Below are 26,584 nucleotides of genomic sequence, written 5' to 3'. Positions count from 1 at the left end.
TGCATTTGCATTTGAGAGACCAGACTCTGCTCCCAGCACTTTCTTTTGCAAAGAAGTGTCAGAGCAGAAGAGCGGCTAGGAGGTTCTCTGTGCTCTGATAATTTTGAAATTATTTTCTTTTTCCTTTCTTTACTCTTCCCAGTCTGTGCCCTTAAAATTAAAAGAAAATCAAAATGTAAATTTGAGAGCCACTACACATTTTCTGAAACACAAACTCCCAGGGGAAGCGTGTGGTGGCTGTCAGACAGCATACAAGAGCACACACACAACTTTTTACTGCGAGAGTTGCCAAATCTGCCACTGTTAGTTCAAGATTACAAAAAAGGCTGTAGTACTACACAGTGTATGTTTTATTTACTTTTCTGATAGTCTGCTGAGGATTTAGTAACATTCCCAACGCTTAATTATTTCTAAACTTTTTCCAAGACATGATGCAGCTTCAACAAAGGAGCTCATGTATGATTATTTTAGAGTTAGATGATAAATGTGTATGTAAATAATGCTTTGATATTAATAAAGCTGCCTTAAAGGAATGTACCTAGGTGTGAAACAAAACTTAAAAAGCTCTTATTTAAAACTGTAATTTCCTTTACATACTGATTTTTTAAATGTTTGCCATTGTATACATTTATTAATTATGATATTAAAATGCCAAACCAAATAATTTTTATTCTTATTTTGTGTGTACATTTATACACACTTTTACTGGAAACTGATGTTACCGGAAGGATATTGGTGTTAAGTAACAGCATTGTGGTCAGTGATGTGTTCAGTGAGTATTTCTTCCAGAAGGAAACAGCTAAAACTCTAGCAGAATTTTTCTGGACAGTGTGTAGTTTGTTTTGTGTTGTTTATTTGTGTAGACCTTGTAGATCTTAACTGTACACTAGTTTGATATTATTTTAAAAAGACACTAATTTCATAGGTAAATACTAAAAGAAATCATTATAGATTTGCCAAATGCAGTAATTGAAGCTTTGATTTTGCTCAGTCATCATTTTCTGTTGAGACAAGCCTCTGAATCTCTTCTGAGGGCAAAGGTAGCTAAATTTTAGGTAGTACGGATTTTAAGATTCTTGAAGCTTAGTAAACTGCTATTCTGCACATGTCTTTAAAACAATTTTTCACATTGAAAGCTTTCTGGACTTAAAAACCTTGACAAGTCAAATTTAATTTTTTTTGTTAAGTGATAGAGGATTTTAGGGTGCCACAAAGAAGAAGCCTTAAAAGGGAGGGAGAGTTGGTGGCAGGCAGCGGGTCAGATAAATTTTACTTTTAAAGACACTTAAGACTGTATCTTACTATCTCACTAATTTAGTAACGCACTTGTCAATCCAGATTACATGAATCAACCCAATATGTCTAAATACCAGATGTTCCTTTCAGTCTTTTATTTGACAACAAATGCAAAATATGTCTATCTGGACATCTTTCTAGTGACGCTTCCTCTAGCTTCAATATTTTTAGGTCACTTTTTTCCCATTTGACATGACTGCCGTGATAGATGGGGTTGGTTTGTGTCTTTCTAAGGTGGAGGGGAGAATTTAAACTGTTGTATCTTGAAATATTCTGTTGTTAAGCTTGCATCTCTGAGAAAGGTGCCAAATCCTTCCAAAATGAAGGAAACCATGGTAAGGATGTTTGTGAAATGACTTGCCCAAGAAGATACTTTTTTTCTTACTCAGTGGTAGTTCTTCATTCTGTAGAATTAAAGATTTCATTTCCTTAATGGGGGGGAAAAAGCCCACCAACTCAACACACAAATGTTAATGTTCTCATAGAATGGTCTTGGCTATACGGAACGAAACTGACTCAGACTGGCTGATTTTTGCCTTGTTTCATTTGAAGTGTTCCCCTTTTTCATTGTTAGTACTGCATCCTTTAGCACGATGTGGTAGCAAATCATCACCCAAGATTGCAAGTCCTGTTATGTATTTTTTTCTTCATGCTTCAGTATTCTTTATTTCAGTTCTGTCTCAGCTTGTGTTGACGCTGTTGCTTGCCCTTTAGGCATAGTTTGTACGTGATGCTTCCGTTAGGCTGTGTTCAAAAGCCCTTTTCCTCATCTCTCGCTTCCTCTACTCCCCAGTCTCTGGGTTTTGTGTGGGTATTTGTTGCCACAGTATGTTTACTGGAGTTTGTGGCATTTCTGCTGCTTCCGTCTTCAACAGACGATGTTTGAAGGGGGTGTTACTCTTTTGGGCAAGAGAAAGGAGGAGAGAGAATTAGGTTAGACATTCAATGTTGAGAATGTACTGGTCTTGTTCTTGTGAGAGTAGATTTTCTATACTAAATGTGTATCGGCTATTGAAAGCCAAATCAGCCTCTCCTCAACCTCTTAAACGCAGGGATGTTTGTGTGTGCAGGCCCCTCCTGCAGGGAGAAGCTCAAGTACAGCCAGTTGTACCATTCCTTCCGTTTCCATAGGTGCTGGTTAAGGTGCAGTGGAGCAGAGAAGATGCGTGTCCTCCATGGGTTCATGAATCTATAGAAATCGTGCCCAGAAGTTAATACAGTTCCAGGCTGTATTAACATTCCTCCTAGGTGCCACCAGGACATACTACGCCTGGTCAGGGACCTGCAGTAACATTACTCCTTGGAGTTCTTCTGCCAGGAGAGAGGTTGGTAGCGGGGTCCCCACTCCACCCCGCCTGCCTTGGGGTGGCTCCCGCGCCGCCTTCTCGCACTGGAGAGGCTCTGGAAATGGGTGAGGCATGCACCTGCCGTAATGGGGCCATTGCCACAAGACTTAATGTATTATTTCTCAAGGGGAGGATACTGTGAAAGTGAAAATGCAACTAAAACCATAGACAATCAACTGAGTTTTCTGTAGCGTAGGCAAGTTGGTTTGTTTTTTTTTTTCTAGATTAATAATAATAAAAAGCAAGCAATGTGTAGTAGAGTATAAAAGGGTACAGGTGCACAATCTAGACATCTCTGTCCTGTGCATATTGACAAATATTTTAGAACTTTAATTTGTTATTTCCTAAGGATGTTGTTTTAAGTTTAAACCTTTAAGGCCAGTACCACACACGGCAAGTTCCAATTTTATCTATTCTATTAATAAAGACTGTAACATTATTTAAATCACACCTCTTCTACTTACTGGTTATTTAGTGGTAGACTGCAAACGTCTTTTTAAGAATTTTCTGTTAAACTTCTGATAACCCAAAGACAGGTTGTTTTTTTTCCTCAACAGATTATACAATATAACCTTACCCAATTGAAGAAATAAAAAAAAGGAGTAACCTTGTTTTTTTCAGATTTTATTTGTAATGAGACTTTCACCAGTTTTGCTCTACAAAATCTATGCCTGGTAATAGAAAAGTGAACTTTGTCTACTTAAGATCTTAATCAAAATGTATGATGATAGGCTCGTGGCCTGTTGATCTCACAAACTTCAAAAAGTCATCGGGGCTTAAGCCCATGGTTGCAGAATTTGTCATTGGATGAAAATACACCTTTTCGTAGCCACCTTCCAGAAAGCCAGCATCCAGCACAAACTTCACATCTCCCTGGTCACAGAAGAGGGCTAGTGGTGTTGCACAGCCCTGGCCCACTCTTAGCTTTTCCAGCATGGCATTTTCATCAGCGAACCTTAGGTTTCCACTTCCAACACCCAGTTTTTTAGCAAGATCATTTAAATTAATTTGCCTGTTGTGCAGAACAGTCACCAGCCAGAATCCTTTCTTCTTTTTGTCTTTAAGAAAAAGGTTCTTACTGTGACCTCCTTTCATGTGTTGGACGTGAGGCATCATTTCTTCAACAGTGAACACCTGGAAAATATCACCGGTGTAGTGTGAGACTCTATACCCCATTAGACTTTTAGTTGTGTACTGGCAGGTATCTTTTGCTTAAATATTTAGAAAATACTGAATGTTATACTCTGCCTGAAAACTGTACCCTTTTATGAATAAGTTTTAAAAGAACACAAATAAAATGTGACATAGTGCTCCTGCGCACTTTCTGAATCATTTCTGGCTCGCGTACCTGGCAAGAACATCACGCTTCTTTAATGCAAAAGGCAGCCCTGACAGCAGTCACTTTTGTGGCTCCACCATGGACGGAGCCGAATGATGTGGCACACGTGGACTTTTAACTGGGAGTGGGGAAAAAAATTTGGAAAGCATCATGGATGCCCGACTTCACGGTAGGAAGCGGATGGGCCGCAGCTCCTGCAGCCGCTGCGGAGCTGGAGGGGACAAGGGGGAGGCGGGGGACAGAACGAGGGGAAAGAATGGCGGCTGTGCTCCAATTGCCCAGCCCCCCCAAAAACCCAAACCTGCTGCCTGGCCCAGGCTCTAGGTTCGCTGGGCGAGATTACACGCAGATAGTTAATTACGCTAAAAAACCCCGTTCAGGGCCTACAGCTGCCCTGTAGCCGGCTGCGTCCCGTTTCGGGCCGCCGGGCGGGAGCGCGGGGGAGGCGGCGGCCCCTACCTCGGGGTGCTCGGCCGTGACCGTGGCGATGCCCAAGTCCCGCAGCCGCTCCGCCAGCGCCTGCCGTGGCTCCGCCGCCGCCATGGCCGGGCAGGAGGGGCGGGCAGCGCCACCCCCGGCCTGCGCCACCCCCGGCCTGCGCCGCGCCCGCCGCCGCCTCAAGATGGCGCCCGTGCCGCCCCGCCCCGCCGCCTCAAGGTGGCGCTGGCCTGCCCCGCGGCCAGGGCCTGGAGCGCGAAGCCGGCGGTAAGGGGATATTTGCGGTAAGTTTTGATACAGAACCCCCCGCCCCAGGCTTCAGAGGGGGATGTAACGGCTCTGGTTGGGAAGTTGGTGTGGCTCGGCGGGGTTCTGCCACCTGTAGCGTGTGAACACAGAGCACGTGTTGCGGGAGCGGCCTGGGCCATCAGGGCAAGCTGGGAGCGGGGCGGCTCGGAGCCGCTTGCCGAGGCTCTCGCCTCAAAACCAAACGGCGGAAGAGGGTGCCCAGAGGGGCTGCGAGGGCTGTGGCTGTGGCTGTGTAGCTCCTGGGGCCCGCTGGCCTTGGCCCTGCCGAGAGCCAGGCCTGCAGAGGCACGGGCCCACTGCCGCGGCTCAGGGCCCTGTGACACCGGAGGGCAGAGCTCGCCGTCCCCGTTTTCTCATCCAACGGGAACTATATTTGGTTTGAACATTGGTTTCAAAACAGGTATTTGTCTCAGATCTATACCTATTACATTTTTTGTACATGTGCTTACTGTAATTTCAGCTGCGAGCTTGTTGCCTGTGTACAGTTACGCTGAAAACATTGCAGCTAAATAAGGACATTAAGAAAAATTCAAAGCTAGAAAGATGAAAATAAGGTAAACTATTAGTTAATGATACACACTAAAAAGAACTGCATAATCAAATGTGTTATTTTTTTAAAGGCAACCAATAATAATCGAGAATTGCAACTAAGGGATAAAGCCAAGCATTAACAGCTACATAGTTAAGTGGAAAATATTTCTACAACCCAAACCATCATCCTGACCTATGACATCAGAAATTATTTGTTTTCAGTTTGCCCTTCAGGAAAACAGGCAATCCATAATAAAGCTTTAAATTTAAACAGTATGAATTCGTGGTTAAGAGACATGTGGATAAAATATGATCCCACGCTAATTCCCAGAGCCTTACAGCAACGCACGGAAAGATTTCCAGGCAACATCCAACGGAAGATCAACTCAAAAAGCAGATTTGCAGTAAACTCTGGCGACTGTTTTGCGTGCTAAATTTATCTTTCAAATAAAACGTTTTTCAGGTCAATCCCAGGGTCCCCAGACAGCCCCATCGCGTGAAGGACGCACTGCCCTCGGCGTGCAGGCTGGCAGCTCTGCACCATCTTTCTGCCTGATTTGTCTCCCTGTGCAGAAACAGGCTGTATCTAATGCCCTCTGTACATCCTTTGGTATTTAAGCTTTTTTTACCGTGGTTTATTTTTGAGATATTTTTTCGCATTTTGCCTCTGGAGAAACACTCGAGGTCCCTGAGCATTTTAACGTCTCAGTTAGTACCTGGTGCATTCATCAGCAGACGGTGCCTTTGAAACAGGACATGGGTGGTTTTTTTCAATACTCAGCATCCCAAAACAGCAAATACTTGCAGTAGCAAGATACTGAGGGCAACAAAACACATACCACTGCCTGTTGCGTGTGGAAGAACCACCAGTGGGAACTGCTGCAAGTCCCCCTTTACAGGCAAAGCATGTAAAATACACAGCTCACACATACGCAGAGGAAATTAGGGTTGTTACAACCTGCAGCTGCTTGGAGGTCACTGTAGGAGCACCACTGTCCCAAGCAGACCCCCAAGGCTAAAGGGTGTCATGGGATGTAATTTGGGATTATCTCTGGGTTTTACAAATGGTATTGATGAGGGAACACTAAGGCTTTTTCAAAAACCACTTACAGCACTTGCCCCTAGATTTTTTTTCCTTGTCTCTTAAGCGATATCATTTCGGAGATGACAAATTCAGAGAGAACTTTAGAAGGTTCACTCATGTTAAGGCTTTAGATTGGAGATGGGTGGGAGGACGTCGCGGGGGAAAGGGACTATCTCCCAGCAGGCTGGAGAAAACCCTGTTAAAGCGGTTTATAAAAGAGCATGCCGAGGCCTGGGATGGGTGCCAGGGCTGAGGAACGCCAGGCCCCCGCCAGCGGCTCTCCCGCCCGCTGTGAGGAGACGCCCCGCCCCCAGCCGGCCCCTGCGGCCACGCCCAGGGCCCCACCGCGCCTGCGCCTGCCCTCGCGCCCCGGCGCCTGCGCAGAGAGCGGCTCGGCGGCGCCAGGCAGGGAGCGCGCGGCGGGCGCGGGGGCCGCCGGGCCCCCCACCCCCCCACCCCCTCCCCCCAGCGGGCTGACGGCGCGCGCGCCCGGGCCGCCGCCTGCGGCCAGTGCTCTCCCGAGCCGCCTGCTTGCGATCGCCGCACCTGCAGGCTCGGAGAAGGGGGTGTGGGGGCTGCCACGGCGGGGAGGGTCGCAGCGGGCAGGTGTCCGGGAGGTTGATGGCCGCATGGTGCGCGTCGTTGCGGTGCGGTCCCGCTCGCAGCGGGGTGAGGCAGTTTCTGAGGCCTCCCGGCGGTGAGCGCGGCTTGTGAGGCGAAAGGCCCGTGTGGCCTGTGGGCTTCTCCTCAGCGCTGGCCGAAAGGCAGAGCGTTAAGAGCGGGACGGGCCAGAGGGGTGTCTGCCCCAGCCGCTGGTGGCCCGCGGGCCCCGAGAGCCAGGGTGGTTTCTTTGCAGTGAGCAACCTTGCGTGGATCTCAACGCTGCGAGCTTGTCCGGCCTCTCCTTGGCCTTGTGCTGCCTTTCGGTGTGTGCGGCATCCAGGGGCAGCTCCTGGGGGTCCCTCGGTTTTACCTGTTCTGCCGCTTTAAAATTCTCTTTGGCGAGGGAGGGGGGGAGGTAGTTGTTTTTGGCTGATTGGTTTTTCATCTGCTCACTTCTTGCAGGTATGGGGATCCAGGAAAGTTTTTAAATAGATCTCAGTCTTTCTGAGAGGAACTGATAAAGCATTTCACTCATTTGGAGCTGCTTGGAAGATGGTACAAAGGCACCTTTGAGAGAAGACATAGAAGGTATAGAGAATGGCATCGCTGAGCAGAAGGAAAAATAGACAACTCTGAACAAGACATGTTCAAATAGGAGACTGTTTTGTGGCATAATTGGTAAAATAACTCAGTCCAAAGTTAAGATGGCTAAGGTGCGGGATGATCTGACAGAAGAGCCTTGGAAACTTTTAATTGCTAAGCCAGCGTTTAGCCTCAAAGAACGTCTCTCTGTGTGACAGCAGCGGTATTACTGCAGTGTGTAGTCGTTTAGCATTGGTACATGCCCGTGTAAGCAGCGTTTTGTGAATGTGCTTTACTGGCCTAGAGAGCTGGGTCACATCTGAATAACTTACCAGTATAGCATGAGGAGTGCAAATGCCCCTTTTTTTCTAGCTACTGTTAAAGAACCTGAAATGGGATTTCAGTAGGTTTTGTTAAAGATCAGTGGAGAAAAGTGAAAGATCTGTAAGCTGTGGCGGTATTAGTAGATCTGTGTGTCTGCAGTGGGATAGTGGAGAAGGGTGAAGCACTTAAGAAAACTGAAAAACTGGAAGAGTTACCAAACTGTTAAATTTTGTCAGCATTAAAAACCCTGTTTTGAAACATAACATTTGTGCCTTGTGTTCCTGTCTGTATTATCATAGAAAAGAATATTTTTCAGCTTTGAGACTGATTTCAATGTGTCCTTTGTATTTTCAGTGTAGAAATGAATCGAGGGTTGATACTAAAGTTTGAAAATCTGGTCCAGTTACGTGGTGCCTGCCAGCAGCTGCGTACTCTCTCCTACAGAAAAGTTCACAGAGCACAATGGAAGCCTGTGCAGTCGTCTGCACATCCTGCGTGGTCCATTCTGTATCCACGGTTCTGGCAAAAAGACAAATTAATCAGTATTGACTTATCACAACGCAGACATCTAGCTACAAAGGAGGTAATTAACAAAACCCAATAATCTCAGATTTTGTGTGAAATGTCAAAGTACAAGAACTCCGTTGAATAATTTTAATTACAAAAAAAAAAGGAGCTTTATTAATGAATATAGAGAATTTACTTTACATTTAATAGGTAAAATGTAGTTAGTGTGTGACTGTAGTGTGACTCCCTGTTGTGATTTAACCCCAGCTGGCAACTAAACCGCACACAGCCACTCGCTTTGTTCCCCTGCAGCGGGGTGGGGAGCGGATCGGAAGGGTGGAGGTGAGAAAGCTCATGGGTTGACATAAGGACAGCTTAATAAGTAAAGCAAAAGCCGCACACGCAAGCGAAGCTGCTCCCCACGGGCAGGCAGGTGCTCGGCCATCCCTGGGACAGCCGGGCTCCATCACACGTAGCAGGGACTTGGGAAGGCAAACGCCATCGCTCCGAATGTCCCCCCCTTCCTCCTCCCCCCGGCTTCACATGCCGAGCGTGAGGCTGTACGGTGTGGGATACCCTGTGGGAGCTGGGGCTGGCCGTGGCCCCCCGCAGCTCCGTGTGCCCCCAGCCTCTGTGTTGGCGGGGTGGGGTGAGGGGCAGGAAAGGCCTTGGCTCTGTGTGATTCTGGCCAGCAGCGACTGAAACATCCCTGGGTTATCAGCGCTGTTCCAGCACAGATCCAAAACAGCCCTGTAGCCGCTGTCGTGAAGGACATGAATTGTATCCCAGCCCAAACCAGCACACTCCATCTCAAATACTGACTTAAAGTGCTTACACCAGCATCATCATAAATCTTGCAGAGGCAGGAGGAAAGTATTAAATGGAAATTACTTCGTTTCCTTGTTTCGAAAATTTAAAAGTGAAAACAGATTAAGTATAGTATGTTATACATTTTAAATATTCAGTATGATGTGTTAAGTCATTTGTTTATTGTAGTTTATTAGTAACGTAAAAAAAATGTGTTTACATCATGTAGCTTGAGATCATTGCCTTTTTAATAGTTTTTACTATTTCTTAGTTTATGCCAGCTATGTGTTCCTATATATGTATCTAATTCCACTTAGGAGACAAAAAAGAAGAGAAAGAAGATGCCACTGACAAAAGGTGAAGTGGAGATAAAGCAGATGATGACTATTGAGGAACTTGCTCGAGCTATGGGTAAAGACATAGGTGAGAGCCTGCTCTGTTATTTGAAATCAAATGAAACACAACAGTTAAAATCTATCATGCCGCTTTTGCAAGTGGTAGAGGCAAAGATGCCTATGGTGGCATTAGTAGTTGCTAATCCCTCCCTCCCTCCCGTAGCAAGGCATACCAAAGAAAATGTTGGTAGACACAGTGGCAGACTAAAGAGAAAAACATTTGGACTGGAAAAAAGTCTGGAAACACTCGCCTCTGCAGGTGACTACCCTGGCAACTGGGTTACAGAAGCAGGCTTGTTCTTTTAACTCCACGAACTGTGCCTGGTTGTATAGTGGCTCAGCTTGAGCAGTTTTCAATGATGTTTTAGGGGGTTTAGCGTGTTTTAACTATCCACGTTTGAAATAATTCCTTAGCTGTGTTGTACCTATCTCCAATCTCTTTTTATCCAGCTGGGTACTTTTTCTGGCAAACTTCCCTCTAGGCAGTGAGGAGAGAAGCAGAAAGTTCTGTCACGTCTTGCTGTATGTTTCTGAGATAGCATGTATCAATTTCTGACTACTGCGATATGTTCTGTATTTCTACTACCAAAGAAAGTGGCCTATGAACAGGTTGACTCCTTGAGTCACTTCTGTGCTATTTGGTTTAGATGAGTTTGTTGTTTTCTTCTTAGGGGATAACTGAAAAGCAAGCAATGAAAATCTAAGTGGAGAATCAACATTGTAGCATCTAATACAGCAGTCATTTTGAGTAAATCTTTCTGAATCAAGGTCTTAGTGTAACAGGAACTTTTGGATTAACTAAAAGAAAAGTGCTTTGTGAGTGAAACTCACTAGCACGATATAAACTACTAATGAGAAAGTCTTATGAAGTGGGGTTTTTTGTGTGCCACGTTTTTGTGGATGTAATTGTTAAATGTCCTTATCTTTTTTTACAGATCATGTTTACGAAGCGCTGCTGTACACAGACATTGACCTTGCTTCACTAGAACCAGATTCCATCTTAGGTGAAGACCATATCAAGCTAATTGTTAAAAAATCAGGAATGAAGTATAAATCAGCAAAACTGAAAGAGGAAAAAAAAAGAGAAAACACAGATGCTATGAAAAGGTAAGTTGTGAAGTGCTCTTTTTGGCTATTTTTATCCTATTTGTTGCTGCAAGCGTTTTTTTCACGTACTGTATTTTCTTTGTTCTGACGGTATGTTGGTAATACCTGATATAGTCGCAACCTGATAATATTTAAGAGATAAAGTTTACTGTTTTGATTTCTTCTGCGGTAAAACTGATAGTCAGATTCGATTTGTTCTAGGTGAGCTTTTTCTATGCCATTCTCTGAAGAAAAGCCAATTCTTTGATACATTGAATTGCAGTATTAATTGATGCAGCAATAAGGCTGGGTACTAAGAGGGCTAACTGTGTGGTGTAGCTAGAATTTGTGATCATAGTGGTGAGAAGCTAGGCTTACCTGTTCGTCGCTGAGTTCTGATAAATGACTCTTTGTTAGCTGTAGTGGGCACGTATGCCGCTCAGTGAACTTCTTTGGTATTTATAAAACACATTTTTGTTTTAATTGTAGGCCGCCTGCAGACCCAGCAGTACTAACACCACGGCCCCCAGTTGTTACTATCTTGGGCCACGTTGATCATGGGAAAACGACCTTACTTGACAGTCTACGAAAAACTCAAGTGGCATCAATGGAAGCAGGAGGCATTACACAACACATTGGTGCTTTTCTGGGTATGATTCAAGTGTATGTGCTTGCGTATAAAACAGTTTACTCTTAATTTTGCATAAGGGGCTGACTTGCTGTCAGTTCATTGGGGAAAAGTGTTGCAACATGAACAGTCTCTATGTAAGCAGTGAAAAAGGAAACCATAACTGGTGGTAACTGTCATAACTAAGTGGATGAAACTTTGAAGTGGATTGCCTGTGCAGTTGAAATTGTATTTAGACTATTTTGGATTATGAAAGATCCCAGGATGATTTTTCTTTCCTGAGGAGTTAAAAGTGCTTTCTTTGACCTGCATGCTGACAGTTATCTGTCTGCCTAAAATACCTCATTGTTACTAAAAAAGCTCCTAAAGGAATGATGCTTGATTTACAATAAGTCAAATAAAGCTATGTGAAATGTGGATTTTAAAATGTATTATATATACTTGTTCACAGTGCATTTGCCTTCTGGGGAAAAAATAACTTTTCTTGATACTCCGGGACATGCGGCTTTTTCAGCCATGCGAGCAAGAGGTACCCACGTTACTGACATCGTCATACTGGTTGTAGCGGCAGAAGATGGAGTAATGCAGCAAACTGTAGAATCTATCCAACATGCTAAAAATGCAGGAGGTACGGTGTTTAACTTGTTAACATGACATTCTGGAGTGAGTGGCAAGCCCGGTACACAAAGCTAATAAAGGTGTGTGTTCCTATGCAGTTCAAATAGACATTAGTGAAGTGCTTATTACTTACCTCTCAAAAGAGACTCCTTGAATTGGAATCCACAGAGCTTGGGATGTAACTGTTGTAGTCCTATTCCTTCTCCTCTGGGAAGGAGTTCGAAAATGTACTGGATGTTGTAGTTTTACATAAAGATATTAAAATAATTTTTTCAGGACTTGCAGGTTCGTGAGAGGAGCACTTACAGAGGTGGGGTGTGGGGTTTATTGTTGGGTTTTTTTCCCCTTCCCTACTAGGGTAACTCCTCCAGCTTACTTGTGGTAGCTCAGATCTCAATGGCTGCTCAGGGAGTAGGCAGCAAGTGAGATGATTTGTTCTACATGCTCATAAGCTGCTCTAATCTTCTATTGCAACTGTACTAGTAGCAGCAAGTTTTTGCTTATGTTGGTGATGAGTGTGTTCTCTTTTTAGTTCCTCTTATCCTTGCCATTAATAAATGTGACAAACCTGAAGCTGATCCTGAAAGAGTAAAGAAGGAACTGCTGGCTTACGATGTGGTCTGTGAAGAGTTTGGAGGTGATGTTCAAGCTGTAAATATTTCTGCACTCAAGGTAAGGTTTTGGTGGAAAAAATGGTGTTCATGGGCATGTAGTATGTGCATACAGCTGCATTTTATTTGGCAGCTGGAAAAATGAAATGCTTACTTTCCTAGTATTTGACACCTTACCATGAGCTAAGAGCTGCTGGGTCTCACTGGAATAATTTGAAACATACTTGTATCATATTTTGAGGTTCAGACCTTCAGTGAACAATAATAATACCTCATTTTTCTTCTGGAAATTTAGTGGCTGTTTTTCAGGTTAATCTTAATTGCTGTTTCTTCTTACATATGCTCATTTGTATGAAATCAGAGAGTAAGTAAGTATTTTCCTAAACATGGCTAATCACAGGAACATAGTTTTGTGGTGGTCCTACAAGATTTACCATCTTAGCTTTGCAAACAACTGATAGCTAAAAACTGAACTAAAATCTGAACTTTAGTTTTGTGGTGGCCAGAACAGCTTTGTCCAAACTGATGCAGCAGTATTGCTGTCTTTCTAAATGCATGCCAAGTATTTTTCTAAAATTTTGACAAGTTCAATACCTTTTGAAGTCATGCCCTTACACTTTAAAATAGGTATACGTAAAAGTGGCTTCTCCACCCACCTCTGTTGTTGCCTTAATTCCTGTAGATCTGGATCTGCTGACAGCTAGCTTGTTGTATCTGTTCTCAAAAATAAAATGTAATTAGAACAAGGGAAGAAAAAAAGAAAACAGACCAACTGTTTTGTCTCTTTGATGTCCTGGAATCTTGACTGGGTGGTAGGTGTCATCAATTTTGATTTGTCTGTTTAGCTGTGGGGTTTTTTTGTTGGTTGCCGTTTGGTTTTTTTTTAATTTGCATTCCTAATAAACTTGTACCAGAATATTGCAAGGTCTTTTTCTGCATCATTAACCTGGATACTATGAACAGAGAAGCAAGGAAACTGTCCTTCCTAATATTTCATGCAGTCTGGACCAGCTGTGCAGGAGTTTTAATAGTTTATTACTTCAGTGCTGGCTTGCCTTGAAGGCAAAGGGATCTGTGCTGTTGGACTGTATTGTGGTGTTAGAATTTCTGAATTAAAAGGGAGAATTTGGCACTAAGATTTCAACTTCTGATCTTACTTTAATAGGGCACTTCCTTTACACATATATATATATATATTTATATTTTTTGTGTACGGTTTTATACAGGGTGAAAACCTGATGGTTTTAGCAGAAGCAACTGTTGCTTTAGCAGAGATGTTAGAACTGAAGGCAGATCCCACAGGTCTGGTAGAGGGGACTGTAATTGAGTCTCGCAAAGACAAAGGGAAAGGGTAAGTGATCTGCTGCCTTTACAACTTGATGGAGCAATTTGTAACAGAGCAGGAGGTTCCAGAGGTTTGTACCTCTGTTTAACACTGAACTTTTTGTTGCTGTTGTTAAATAAAACTAATGGTTTCTCTGCAGTGGTTGTAATTAAGCATTGAAATGTTACCCTACAGCAACGAGTGCCAGAAAAAGAAGTTACAAACTGATGGGGCAAAATTCATCTATCACTGAAATAACATCCTGTTGGCACAGGAAATAGTTTAAAATGCTAGAGCAGATGTATTTTTTTTAATGTCACTAAAAAAGTAGGAATTATTGAGTTAATAGTCATAGGATAATATTTACGCTTTTTTGGGCGAATTGTGAGTAAGATGACATTTTACTCTTTTAAATGTCTTAGTCCTTTTGCAGGTTCACTGCAGACAAGGTGTGTTCTGCCCTCTAAAAATGAACTGAATTCCAGGAAGTTGTTGGGGTTTGTTTTTTGGTTTTTTTCTGGGCGGTGGGGGAGTCAGTGTGTAAAATCAGTCTGTTGCTGATCTCACAAATGCCAAATGTTGTATTGATCTGCAGAAATGAAGGGAGTACAGTACACATTTTGGGCCTCTTGCAAGTCACTTTAAAATTTTACTGGTGCTTTAGTAAAACGTCACAGGAATATCTGCCTGTGATCAATCACTAGCATGTTTTGGTTTGTTTGCGTACCTATGCTAACCATGAAAACAGGGAGAAGAGTCGCTTTTATTTTGTCTGTCATCTTTCTCCTCTGCTTTTCGCTAGTCCAGTTACCACAGCCATAATCCAAAGAGGAACTCTGAGGAAAGGCTGTGTCCTGGTTGGAGGGAAGACGTGGGCAAAAGTGCGTTTCTTGTTTGATGAGAACGGCAAAGCTGTAGATGCAGCCTCTCCAGGCATCCCAGTGGAAATCATGGGCTGGAAGGAAGTCCCTTCAGCAGGAGATGAAATCCTTGAAGTAGAATCTGAGGTACAGAAAGAACTGTTTAATGCAAAACTCACACAGCAGTAAGGTGGATGGGAAGGAGCTGAGAAAAAAAAAAAAAAGTGATAGCTTTCATTCTAAACCTGGATAATCTGATGAAAGATGAAGGCCAGGCATGGGTAATAAGAGACCTGAGCTAGGTGCTCTAGGAGAGGAATGAGGATTTGTGCGTTACTCTTTCTTTTCCACTGCCCCTACCTTTCATCTCCCGGACTGTCCTCATCTCCATGCATCCAGATTAACCTGCTTTACAATCACATGAAGAAAGCAGGCTGCCTCTGGAATTAAAAATGAGTCACCTTTTGATTCATGCTTTTGCTGCTCATGGTCATCCTGCCTTCCTTGGTGCTTTGTTTGCAGTGGCTCCAGTCCTGAGTGGCTTCTGCTGCGGTAAGCTGGGATATGTTCTAACGTGTTCCCTTTCTAAGGGTGCAGAAGGCTTTTCTTTTTTATGTGATCACACTGTCACCCTACCTGGAGAACATCCCATACCTAATGATATCAGTGTTTTAATTTTAGAATGAGACAACTAGTTTCTGACAAAATAATATGCATAAATAAAGTGTGTTTGAAATAGGTGTTGTGAGAGCTGGTCGATTACCACATGAAAGAATTAACGATAATTCTTTTCTGCAGTGCAGACGTACTATAGAAACAGGCCTTGAGTCATGTTGTTGTAGCCCAGGGAGGGAGCTATTGTGCTCATTCTCTGCCATCCTCGCAGCAAAATCTGTTGTTAAATGTGAAAGAAAATGAGTGAGCCTGTAGAGAAGATGCAAAAGGATGAAACTGCATTAGTGTGTTTTCTGATGCAGTGCTTTGAAAGGTAATGTTTCTGTCTTCCTGCCCAGCAAAGGGCACATGAAGTTGTGGCTTGGAGAACCTATGTTGAACAACAGGAGAGGATGAAAAGGGATGTGGAAGCTATTGAAGCAAAGCAAAAGGAGCACAGGATGGAATATGAGCAGAAGCAACAGAAGCTAGCCCATCTGACCTGGAGACAGAGGAAGGCAGTGCTGTACAAGGCCAATAAGCATCTAATGTATTCAAAGCCTAAAGAGAGAACAGAGATGGACAAAAACGTGCTATCGGTAGTCGTTAAAGGTACTGTCCTGTTCTGTTTACTGCTCTGTTGTTTTTGTGCTTCTCAAATGTTCAGTCTGAAAGCATAGCTCTAAACTATTAACAAAATTTCTGTTACCAGAAGTTTCATCAGTTTTAAACTGAACAGATTATTGAACTTCTTCAGTAAGAGGAGGGGCATCAGAAAACATCCAGTGGTCAGAAGGATGTGTTTCCAGCAGGGCCAGAGCAACAGGAAAATCTATGAGCCTATAATATACAGGCACTTGTAAAACCCATACAATTGCCTATATATATAAATTTACAAAAAAATTAAAAATACAAGCTATATGAGCAGCAGTACTGCATCAGCAAAATGGAGGACAAGAGCAATTACGTATTAGTTCAGGTGGCACAGAGGGAGCTATGCAAACTTGACGTGAAAATGGCAGCAAATATAGAGCCTCTGGTCCTATTGTATTTATTAAGTTCCTTTTTTGAATTAATAGACTTGTTAGATGTGTTTTAACATGCTACTGAAAATATAATAAGAATGATAGATGTCAAAAGGCCATGTTGCATAGCATGGAGTTGTCATGCCCTTAGTTCTACTTCAGTGCTTCTTTGATACATACAAAGTCAGCAGTACTTCCATTTGTACACACAGGTGATGTGGATGGATCTGTTGAAGCTATTTTGAACATTCTGGACAGCTATGATGGTGACGGTGAATGTAAACTGGATATCGTTCATTTTGGAATGGGAGACATCAGCGAAACTGACATAAGTCTGGCTGAAGCATTTAATGGTGTGTGTTTAAAAATCAAATTACAATTTGTACAAACTGTTGAAATGGGAAGGTCTTAATTCTGGTTTTGTTTTCTCAATAATTAGCAGCATTAATAAGGTAAACAATATAATGCTTCCTTTAACATCGAACAGGAATGCAGGTGGGGAAGGCTGGACATGTCAGGAAAATGGAAGGACTCTTGAGAAGCTGTTGCCAGTAGCTGAATTGTTAAGGTTAAACTCCGACTCTCACTTGGGTTACTCTCATGCTCAAACCAGGCAAAGCTGGGAAAGTAGGTTACAGATTTCCTTTTCTTCAGGGACACGATTGGAAAGACTGTCAGTCGTTCCTGTTTTTACCCCGTAATTCTCACCTGCCATAGTCCATCCACAGTTGGATGAGAATGATTTAAGAATACACTTCCAGCTTAATTTGGACAGCCAAACTTTTCTGGCCCAAAAATGTGAGGACCTTGTCCTTCGCGTGAGCTGTGTGTGAGCATTAGTTTGTTTTGATACCTCCAGTTCTGTCATTGGGGAACTTTCTGTGACTGCTTTTTTTGAACCATTTGATACAAGGTTAGTAGCAGTGTGCAATAGAGGGAGAAATAAGCAGCCTCTCCGGTAAAGGGAAGTAGCAGTTTCTTCTTTTGCTGACCAGCAATTCCCCTGCAAGTTCAGCATTACAGAATAGACACAGCAGCCACTTTCACATACTGTTTAAACAGTGATCTCTTGTAGTCATCACTTGCTGATTGTTTTATTTATCAGGTGTTGTATTTGGATTCAGTGTGAAAGCCAATGACAGTATTAAACAGCTGGCTGCTAAAAAGGGAGTAAAAATTAAACTTCACAATATCATCTACAAACTTATTGATGACGTGAAAGAAGAGATAAATAGCAGACTACCCCCCTCTGTGGTAGAGAATACAATAGGTGAGTTTTCATTCACTGATAAACTTTTGGTTTTGCAACGTAGCCTAAAGTTTTCTCCAATGAAGTGTTCCTATCGTATGAAATATTTTATATTCCTCTGTAGCTGCTTTTCTGTTTTGTTATAAAGCTTGCTAAGCAAAAGTGTAGCTTGCTTCCACTTATTGCCAGTTTATTATTTTAGTATACTTCATATAACTTTTTTTCTTTTAGGGGAAGCTTCTGTTCTCAACATCTTCTCTGTAACAGTAGGAAAAAACAAAATTCCAGTAGCTGGATGCAGAGTACAGAAGGGGCTGCTAGACAAAAAAATGAAGTTTAAGCTCATCCGTAACGGGGATGTTATTTGGAAAGGTAAGAGTAATTGCCACAAAACATGTATTTGTAGAGTATTAAGACACTGCTAGTTCCCTGTGAAGCTAGTGCAAAATGCACGTATCTGATCATAGGGTAATCCTGTACGCTATTTAGGATGGAGTTGTTCCAACTAGCAAAAAACTGCAAAATGCCACTGTGCTGTTATCCAGACCTTTTTCTAACCACCAGCTCTGGTAGGAAAGCAGGAGCATCACAGGGTTTACCTGCAGAAAAGGACTGACTTTCATTAGCTGCAAGTGCGCACAATCCCTACATTGTTTTGCTTTCATTTTGTTGCTATGAGGTGAAACATTAGTTCTCTTAAGAAGGGCGAACCAAAACACTTCTGTGCTCTTTGACGTACTTTCTCTTTGTAGGATCTTTATCATCACTGAAGCATCATAAAGATGATGTCCAGGTAATAAAAATGGGTATGGATTGTGGATTGAGTTTGGAAAACCATATAGAATTCAATATTGGAGATGAAATTATCTGTTATGAAGAAAAAGTAGTTCAACAGACAACTTCCTGGGATCCAGGATTTTAAAATACATTTGAATACATTAATACAAAAGGACATGTATTATTCCTGGCTGGCCTTCAACTCTTTAATATTAAAAGAAACTTTCAAGAGGTGTACAAGCTTCATTCTATCTGATGTTCGTATAATATGTCCTACTCTTAAATCTTGTTAAGCAACCAGCTTACCTCATTAGAACATGGGATAACCTACAGCAATTAATTGCAAGCATTTCACATGCGTAAAACTATCACTGTGTCAATGTTTCTGATGACTATCTATTGGTTCCAAAATAGCTGAACCATCTTCTTCCCCTCCCTGGTGGTGCTGTGCAGGCTACATACTGAAAAACTGCATTTTGTGAGCAGGGCTCTTCTGTTTTCTGTAGACATGACTTCAGACCCCTTCATCTGTTTTTCTGGATTAGATGTACTGTACTGTGCTCCTCTCATGTTTAAAGAGATTACTTCGAAGGGTAGCTAGTGCTGGAGTTTTTTCTCTGCTATTACTACCCATTATCTCCTTTTGAAGGAGACTAAATAATCAAAGCCACTCTTTAAAAGAAGTTACTGCTTCCAGTCTAGTCAAAGTATTTCATCCCAGCTGGCAATCAGCATCCAGTTTCACAGCTTTTTCTCTCTTATCAGCAGAGAGGAAATAACAATGCCACAAGAAGCAGAAATAAATTCTTAAGCCATACAGAACTTCAAATTTTTATTGTTTAGTACATTTACTTGTCTTCTGGTTTATTGAAGCAGTATGTCAGACAGCACTTGCCACAGTAGTGTCTGTCAAAGTGACTAGCCATGAAGACTCCAGCTCCACACTCCTCAGAGGGGCACTCCCGGCGCAGACGGCTGATCTTGCCATTCTCATCCACCTGGGAAGGGCAAAGAAGCAACATCTCATATACTTGCCACCTTTTAGCGCCGGTGATAATTTTGAGTATTTTTCTTTTATGACAGTTACATCGACTTCTTGAAATGCCCAGCTGCAAAACGTCGGTTTCGCTTTTATTTAACAGGTGGGATACTTGCAAATAGAAGAATATAAGAAGCAATTAAATACGCCAGGCTACACGCAGACTAGTTACTGCCTTTACGTCCCTCCTGGTGAGGGCTAGGTTTCCACCAAGTTTCACCTATAGTTAGTTCTACATACCTTGTAGTACTTAAGCACTGCAAGTTTAACCTTCTTTCTCTTATGCTTGTTCTTCTTGGGAGTAGTGTAAGACTTCTTCTTTCTTTTCTTGGCACCACCACGAAGTCTCAGCACAAGGTGAAGAGTTGATTCCTATTTGTGAAGCACATGAAATAGACTAAAAAATGCTGCTCTTGTCTTGAGAAAGTATTAAGCAGGCTTTTTATCAACAGAAAGTAGATCTCAAGCACCAGGCAATAAGGAAAGCTCCAAGACAATTATTCCCTGTAAGTCTGCAAATGAACTGGCTCCAGAGAACAGTGGGCTGCTGCATCTCAATCCCCATAAGGTTTAATTACTGTAAAATATCGTTGTGACTATATTCCTCGGTTCTAACTGCAAGTGCAGAATAGGTTCATGGTACAACTAAGCCAAACCAACAGCTACTTGTAGCTCCTCCTTTTTAGTGGCGCTCACTGGTCTGTCAGGTTAAGCTGGCAGAAATGAGCAGGACTTGTCCCATTAGCCCCCAGAGCAGCGGGGCGCAGCACGCCAGGTGCCAGGTCTCACAGAAGGGAGGGCTGGCAGCAGAAGCTGTTAGCAATGTTGTGACCTGAAACTAGACTGGGCTGCAGCAGTCTTAGCATCACTACTTCCCCCATCACAAGTGCTACCCAGCCCCAAATCAGCTGATTTGGTTTAATCCATTTAAAGTGTTTCTTAGGCTCAGCAGCAAAGGGTAGCCTGCTCCAACAGTGCTGTAGCCTTTCCTACTCACTTTTTGAATGTTGTAGTCAGACAGCGTGCGTCCATCTTCTAACTGCTTACCAGCAAAAATCAGTCGCTGTTGATCAGGAGGAATGCCTAACGGTGACATAAATCAAGATTAAACGAGGAACACGAACATTCTACAATGAAAAATAGGTTGCCGCAGCCAATCGCTTCTGCTATAATACACATCAACCCGAAAGCGAGTAGTAGGCGCATCTTGACCTTACCCTCCTTATCCTGGATCTTGGCTTTCACATTTTCTATAGTATCAGAAGGCTCAACCTGGTATGAAACAAAACAATGGATTCAAAACGCGCTTTGCCTTTCCGGTAGCCCGGAGGAGCCACGGGACAGGAGCTGCAGCCACGCTGCCCCGGCCGCGGCGGCGCACCCGGCCCGCAGCCGCCTCCCCGTGCACCCGGTGCGCCGAGGGGCCCGGCCGGCCGGCGGCTCCCTTCGCCCGCGCCGCGCTGCATGCCGCGGGGAAGCCCGAGGAGGGCGCAGGCCGCACGGGGCCGAGCCGGCTGGCTCACCCCCGGGCCGGCTGGCTCATCCCCGGGCCGCGGCCCGCGCCTCCGCCGCGCCAGCCCTCCCCGGGCCCCGCTCCCGCCTCCTTCGCCCGACGGCGCAGCGCGGTGGGGGGCCGCGGCGGCTCACCTCGAGCGTGATGGTTTTCCCTGTGAGGGTCTTCACGAAGATCTGCATGGCGAGGGCGGCGGCGGGGCGGCCACGCGTGCGGCCGCGGAGCGACGGCTCAGCCGCGACCTGCTCGCAGAATGGCGGCTCGCCGAAAGGGCGCCGCGTCGCGCCGCACGGGGTTTCCACCCGCGCCGGCGGAGGGGCGGGGGGCGGCGCGGCATGCTGGGAGCTGCAGTCCCGCGGCGGGAGGGGGAGCGGGACTGCAGCTCCCACAGTGCCCCGCGGCCCGCCTCGCGCCGCGCCGTCCTCCGCGGCCGTGAGGGAGCGGGCTCCTCAGGCGGGCCGGCGCGGCGGGGGCGCGTTGTGCGCCTTGTAGTTGCTCTGGGCGGTGGCGGCTGTTCGGGGGATTGCGGGTTTTTCAGGTAGCTGTGCCACCGCAGTCTGCGCTACAGCGGGAAATCCCAGAAATCTGTGTCCTCCCCTCAGTCCCTGTGGAGGCAGTTTAAACATCTCACAGCTACCTCGCCACCTGCAGATTCCACAGGGTCAGTGTGAAAGGTATCTGGGTTTATAGGGCAAATATTTCTAGGATCAGAAAAGCTGTAAATTAGGGATAGAGAAGCACCGGAAATTTGGAAATTACTTGTTAGGTGGGCTTATGCTTATGAATTGAATATGGGGAGGGTTAAAGCAGGATGAAGGCTCACTTGAATACATGAGTATCAGCTGATGCTATTCTAACAATTTCAACTCTTCTTTCAGGTTTTGATCTGAAGGCAGTTGTTGAACAAAGGAGGAAAGAGGTTTAGACTCTGTGTAAGAAAGGTGCTAGGTTGCTATGCCACGCTATCACGTTGGAGCAGAGAAAAACTGACTTCCATCCCGCCATTTTTGAGAAGGACAGAAGTTTTCTAGGGAGTCTACAAGCATATATATTGACAGAAACTGAGAAAGTGGATTGTGCTGAGCAAGGACCATCTGAGGAGTGTTACATTATATACCGTAATGCATTTGGCAAGGTGACAAATATTTTTCAGGTAAATGAGCAATGAACGATAATAACTAAAAAGGTGTTTGTTGCTGCTTTGTTTCCTGGCAGGAAAAAGGTATAAGCAGACTGATTGAGAGCTGTTGGCACTGTTACAGAAATCAAGGATGGGTATGTTTTCAGCTGGTTTTGTGCCCATTTGCAGCCGAATGGAGTCCACTACAATGAATTCGTACTACTAGAAGTTACAGTAAGGTTCATGCTTGATAACCATTTTTCTAATTTTCTGGCAGTTTTGAAATGATGAAACAACATAAAGCTGTCCTAAACCAGGAGAAAATCTATGTAACTAAAAAGACCCATGCCATGTATCCCATAGTATCCTTGTATTAGCATTAGTCTTTGTTCAGCTGAAAGGTTATTGCTGAAGTTGCTGAAGGACTCCTGCCTGCCTGATTGTGCCTGCCTTTTTCAGGCAACTGACAGAGATGGCAAGAATAAAGAATCTTAGGTTTCGGGATGGATAGGAATAAAGATTACTGAGTCTGCTTTTAAATCTGGAGTCAGACTGCTATTTTAAGACATTAAAATGCACAGCCCCTGCTTCTTTGGTTTTCCACACCTGTAAGTGCTAAGGAAATTTAGTGCCCATCTAGAGAAAATACCTTTTATTACATGGAAATGGTTGCTGCAGAAGTACTGGTTGCCTTAGTTTTCAGTAACATCTGTGATTATTAAATCTGAGGTAAAAATTGGTGGGTATCAGCAAACAAAGTCTAAAACTTAAGAAGTCATAAACAGTGAAAGATACTTTTCTGGGTGCTCAGCCAATGACTTTTGTTTCCATCCCTTTAGTTGTTAGCTGCCTTAAAGAACTGATAAACTCCAGTACTGCAGCTGGACACCTTCCAAGTCCAGCCATAACTCTGGAAGCAATCAAATGTGCATTATCTGGAAAGGAACTAAATCTAGTTAACACGTGGGGTTAAGCAGAAAAAGTATGTGGTGGTTCTGCACCGAGATTCGTGGGTTTGTGATATGCCATCCCATCTTCCTTTACTTCCCAAGTCATGAGGCTTTGCCTTTTCTTCAAAGTAAATCCTTTCAAACAAAACACAAGCAAAAATACATTAATGGATATCTTTTTTATTCTTTTACTAAATCCTGAATTCGGTATGAGCGTAGACCAAACAATATCATCAGCTCCTTCAGAAGGGCACATTTTGTTTTGGTTCCTATCAGCCTTTCTTACAGCATTCTAGACTTCAGGTTTGAGCCACTTTTTCTCTTAAACTGTACATAAAAACTATATGGATATAAAATTTTCACAGACTTCTGTGTATTAAAAACCTGCAAGCACTAGGATATTAATTTATTTCATTCTGTTGTTGATGTCAGTACTAGATCCACAGTTTCAAACACAATTGCACTAAAAACATGCTTAAAGTGTAAACCCCGTAAGTGCACTTGACCTCTGTCTTCCCATTTGTGGGGATAGGATACAATCATATTTGAGTTTCTAGAAATGCATCTCTTTCTCCATTTTTTTATTTGGAGAAGACATTAAGCTGTCAGAGATACATTTTCCTAATCCAGAGTACATTTGTTTGAAAAGGTGAAAATGTTACTGGTCTGGTATTAAGTTAACTAATGGGTGCCTCTCTGCTGAAAGACTCCTGTGAGGAGCAACAGCGTTCTTTAACGCTAGTCCATATCTTAGTTTTAAATAGAGATTCTAACCCACCTTGTGTCAGGATCAAAATACCACTTCTTTATTCCAGTCCTAATGCATAACCTATCCTACTAATGCAAAAAACCAGTTACAGCCTGCTCTTTTGACATGCTGAAATCATTATTGTTCTTACAGTAATAAGACCTAGCTAGTTACATCATCACAGTGAAACAGTGTTTCTCAAGCCATGCTTTATGACCACCTTGGGAATCATAAAATATTACTAAATGCAGTGTTAGTAGACAATAGCTTAGTTCCTCTAGGGTGGAAGAGTGAAAAGCAACTGTAGTTTCTAGTTTCAAGTATTATAGATGTTTACAGTAGTCAGGGATCTGCAAATTGCTTTTAATTGTTTGCTGGAGAAGCCTGTTGAAAAATACTCTGTTACTGAAATATAATGGTGCCTTGTTTGTATAGGTCAATAGGAGCTTTACCTCCTATTCCAAAGCTGTGAAGTACTGTACTGATTTTGAAACACTCCTTTACACTTATGCAGAAATATGCCCATCTATGCAATCTGCATGTAGCTTGTTTTGAAATATTCCAAAGTGTCCTGGTTTCGGCTGGGATAGAGTTAGTTTTCTGCCTAGTAGCTGGTACAGTGCTGTGTTTTGGTTTTAGGGTGAAAACAACATTGTTAACACACTGATGTTTTAGTTGTTGCTGAGCAGTGCTTGCTCTAAGGCAAGGACTTTTCAGCTTCTCACACCACCCTAGTGAGGAGGCTGGAGGGCGCAGCCAGGACAGCTGACCCAAACTGGCTGAGGGAATATTCCATACCATATGACAGGGGTCTTCAAACTATGGCCCACGGGCTGGATACGGCCCCCCAGCGTCCTCAGTCCACCCCCTGGCATTTACAGAACCCCGCCGCCATCCTCCGCTGCGGGCTGGGGGGGGAAACGAAGCAGCCGCAGATGGCTTCTTGCCATTTCATCTGCGCGCCGGCCCCCTGGTTAAAAAGTTTGAGGACCCCTGCCATATGACATCATGCTCGGTACATGAACTGGGGGGAAAGCTGGCCGGAACTGGCTGCGCATTGGTCGGTTGGCAGTGAGCAACTGTTTTTCATTTGCATCACTTGTTTTTCTTGGTGTTTGATTCTCTCTCTTTTTGTTCTTTTCCTTTTCATTACAATCACCACCACCCACCCACCCAATTATTACACTGTTCTTATCTCAACCCACAGTTTTCTTACTTTTACCCTCCCGATTCTCTCCACTGTCCCACCAGGGCAGGGGGCAGTGAGTCAGTGGCTGTGTGGGGCTTAGTTGCTAGCTAGGGTTAAACCATGACACAAAGTTATGTAACACATTAGTGACACTGGTTTGTTTTATTACCTTGTCTTCTTCAGGTTAACCTTTTCTGAGGCAGTAGAAGATATTATTTATAACTATAGGAAGGTGGAACCAAGCAATGAGTCAAAATGCCTGGCTTTGGCTCAGGTTGCGTATGGTCAGTCTGGTACACACAAAAATGTAGCTCTGTGCCTATATAAATGGGGCTGAGTTTTTGAAGCAATGGATTATATTTGGCAACTGGAGCACTTTTCGTTAAGTGAATAGTAAGGCATTTGTATTCTTTTTCATGATTGTTCTACAGTGTATTTACTTCAGGTTTAACGGTGATGTTTTTGACCACATTCGTATAGAAAACATTTGAATTGAATACAAATATCTGAATGTTTGTCATTGTGTTTACCAAGATGTCAAGAGTACTGTTAAATACTGTGTATTTTATCATAATACCAATACATGCATGCTCTGATGAAGTAAGGAAATCGTTTTTGTACACCTGCTAGAAAATCTCCACAGCACTTTGGGAAGGACCCCAGTAGGAATCTGTGGGGGTTCTCATAACCTGCAGTTCCAAACCCAAGGCTGATAGGTTGATTTGGCCCTCTCTGGTGCATTGTGAGTTCATTAATCAAATGGTGAAAGGAAAGAAGGGTGCCTTATGTTCTTTCTTAGGTTTCTTTCTACTTAGGTGCCTTCTGGCAGTGTCCTTTTCTATTTCTATGTGTATTCTTGCTTAGACTGTTGTTGCTCTGTTAAGTTACAATTTCTCATTCTTATTTTATTTCCTGGCCATATTTCAGATGATTTTGAGGGAGGATTTTCAGGTTATCATCTCTTTTAGTGTTTGCTGATTTTTTTCATTCTACGAGATTTCTAAAATAATTACAGGAAAAAAATATTCTTTATATTTTTTTTTCCAAGTAAAAAAGAAGGTTAGTTTTTAATGTCACCACTAGCTTTTCCCCAGTGTTCAGGGAAATCAGTCAAGATCATGGTGGATTTTTATGGTGAGGAAGGGGAGAGGTAACCATATGCAAATACATTATTTTGGTATTTGACTTTTCAGATGATTACTTCTTTCTTTTGGAAAATTGTCCTAGCCTGCATTAATTCACTGTCAACAGTGGATTAGAAAATGACTGTTCTCATCTATGGGGGCTACAGTCCTGCCTTTTATCTTAGCTGATCACAAAAAGCATGGGTTTTAGCTATTGGAGGAAACGAGCAAGAAGAGTAAGCACAGCAAAATTTTAGTAAGAACCTTTCTAACTTGAAATTTTAATTCAACTCCCATTTCAGCCTTTAAATGGCTTCAGATTCAGTGTTCCTAGTTTATAATGTGATCTGAATAAAAGCTTTTCCTTCACAGTCAGCTGAACCATGTGTTCTCACATCTTCCAGCGCTCCCACAGGGATGAGGGTCACGGTGTCAGATTTGAAGGCCCCCCCTGCCTGCCCTCACACGCAGGGTCAGTCTGTGCTGTTGCAACCTTGGGGCAACCCGG

At 43.4% G+C, this 26,584-nt stretch overlaps 4 protein-coding genes across 8 annotated transcripts in view; 2 read left to right on the top strand and 2 right to left on the bottom strand.

Annotated features, from left to right (window-relative positions):
- Positions 1–471: 471 nt before the first annotated feature.
- LOC308071930 (prolyl-tRNA synthetase associated domain-containing protein 1-like) lies at positions 472–4,596 on the bottom strand. Its single transcript, XM_080408095.1, has 2 exons — positions 4,441–4,596; positions 472–3,776 (listed from the first exon to the last, which is right to left on the bottom strand). The coding sequence occupies exons 1-2, from the start codon at positions 4,522–4,524 to the stop codon at positions 3,351–3,353; spliced, it is 510 nt and encodes a 169-aa protein (XP_080264221.1). The 5' UTR covers positions 4,525–4,596; the 3' UTR covers positions 472–3,350.
- Positions 4,597–6,763: 2,167 nt separating this feature from the next.
- MTIF2 (mitochondrial translational initiation factor 2) lies at positions 6,764–18,635 on the top strand. 5 transcript variants are annotated; one of them, XM_080408086.1, is made up of 15 exons: positions 6,764–7,040; positions 7,409–7,624; positions 8,207–8,435; positions 9,484–9,589; positions 10,497–10,668; positions 11,137–11,297; positions 11,727–11,903; positions 12,426–12,565; positions 13,731–13,855; positions 14,631–14,835; positions 15,702–15,954; positions 16,580–16,720; positions 17,473–17,637; positions 17,848–17,988; positions 18,369–18,635. In XM_080408086.1, exons 3-15 carry the CDS (start codon positions 8,214–8,216, stop codon positions 18,536–18,538), a joined length of 2,178 nt encoding a protein of 725 aa, XP_080264212.1. In that variant the 5' UTR covers positions 6,764–7,040; positions 7,409–7,624; positions 8,207–8,213; the 3' UTR covers positions 18,539–18,635. The 5 variants fall into 5 exon arrangements, with proteins under 5 accessions (XP_080264212.1, XP_080264209.1, XP_080264211.1 ...); XM_080408083.1 differs by having other exon boundaries at positions 6,764–7,269; XM_080408085.1 differs by having other exon boundaries at positions 6,765–7,012; positions 7,409–7,534.
- Positions 18,636–19,193: 558 nt separating this feature from the next.
- RPS27A (ribosomal protein S27a) lies at positions 19,194–21,237 on the bottom strand. Its single transcript, XM_080408096.1, has 5 exons — positions 21,080–21,237; positions 20,650–20,704; positions 20,430–20,515; positions 19,673–19,804; positions 19,194–19,391 (listed from the first exon to the last, which is right to left on the bottom strand). Exons 1-5 carry the CDS (start codon positions 21,125–21,127, stop codon positions 19,242–19,244), a joined length of 471 nt encoding a protein of 156 aa, XP_080264222.1. The 5' UTR covers positions 21,128–21,237; the 3' UTR covers positions 19,194–19,241.
- A 104-nt stretch (positions 21,238–21,341) lies between these two features.
- CLHC1 (clathrin heavy chain linker domain containing 1) overlaps positions 21,342–26,584 on the top strand; it is a 55,329-nt gene continuing 50,086 nt past the window's right edge. The window contains exons 1-2 of the mRNA XM_080408687.1: positions 21,342–23,028; positions 25,136–25,236. Of these exons, the coding sequence (XP_080264813.1) occupies positions 22,880–23,028; positions 25,136–25,236 (250 nt within the window). The 5' untranslated portion in view covers positions 21,342–22,879. The remainder of the gene's footprint in view (positions 23,029–25,135; positions 25,237–26,584) is intronic.

Source organism: Falco punctatus (assembly GCF_963210335.1).
Source record: "Falco punctatus genome assembly, chromosome: 12".
Classification (NCBI taxonomy): Eukaryota; Metazoa; Chordata; class Aves; order Falconiformes; family Falconidae; genus Falco; species Falco punctatus.
Note: the sequence above shows the minus strand (reverse complement) of the source record. Positions and strands in the feature narration are given on the sequence as shown.

What these genes read in the sequence shown, in the direction of transcription:
- MTIF2 (XM_080408086.1), top strand. Translation starts at nt 8,214, where the DNA reads ATGAATCGAGGGTTGATACTAAAGTTTGAAAATCTGGTCCAGTTACGT. An exon ending in GACATCTAGCTACAAAGGAG is followed by an intron (nt 8,436 to 9,483) that starts GTAATTAACAAA and finishes AATTCCACTTAG; the next exon opens with GAGACAAAAAAGAAGAGAAA. An exon ending in TGTGGTAGAGAATACAATAG is followed by an intron (nt 17,638 to 17,847) that starts GTGAGTTTTCAT and finishes TTTTTCTTTTAG; the next exon opens with GGGAAGCTTCTGTTCTCAAC.
- RPS27A (XM_080408096.1), bottom strand. Translation starts at nt 21,127, where the DNA reads ATGCAGATCTTCGTGAAGACCCTCACAGGGAAAACCATCACGCTCGAG. An exon ending in CAAGATCCAGGATAAGGAGG is followed by an intron (nt 20,516 to 20,649) that starts GTAAGGTCAAGA and finishes TGTCACCGTTAG; the next exon opens with GCATTCCTCCTGATCAACAG. An exon ending in CTGACTACAACATTCAAAAA is followed by an intron (nt 19,805 to 20,429) that starts GTGAGTAGGAAA and finishes CTTCACAAATAG; the next exon opens with GAATCAACTCTTCACCTTGT.
- LOC308071930 (XM_080408095.1), bottom strand. Translation starts at nt 4,524, where the DNA reads ATGGCGGCGGCGGAGCCACGGCAGGCGCTGGCGGAGCGGCTGCGGGAC. An exon ending in TCACGGCCGAGCACCCCGAG is followed by an intron (nt 3,777 to 4,440) that starts GTAGGGGCCGCC and finishes GATATTTTCCAG; the next exon opens with GTGTTCACTGTTGAAGAAAT.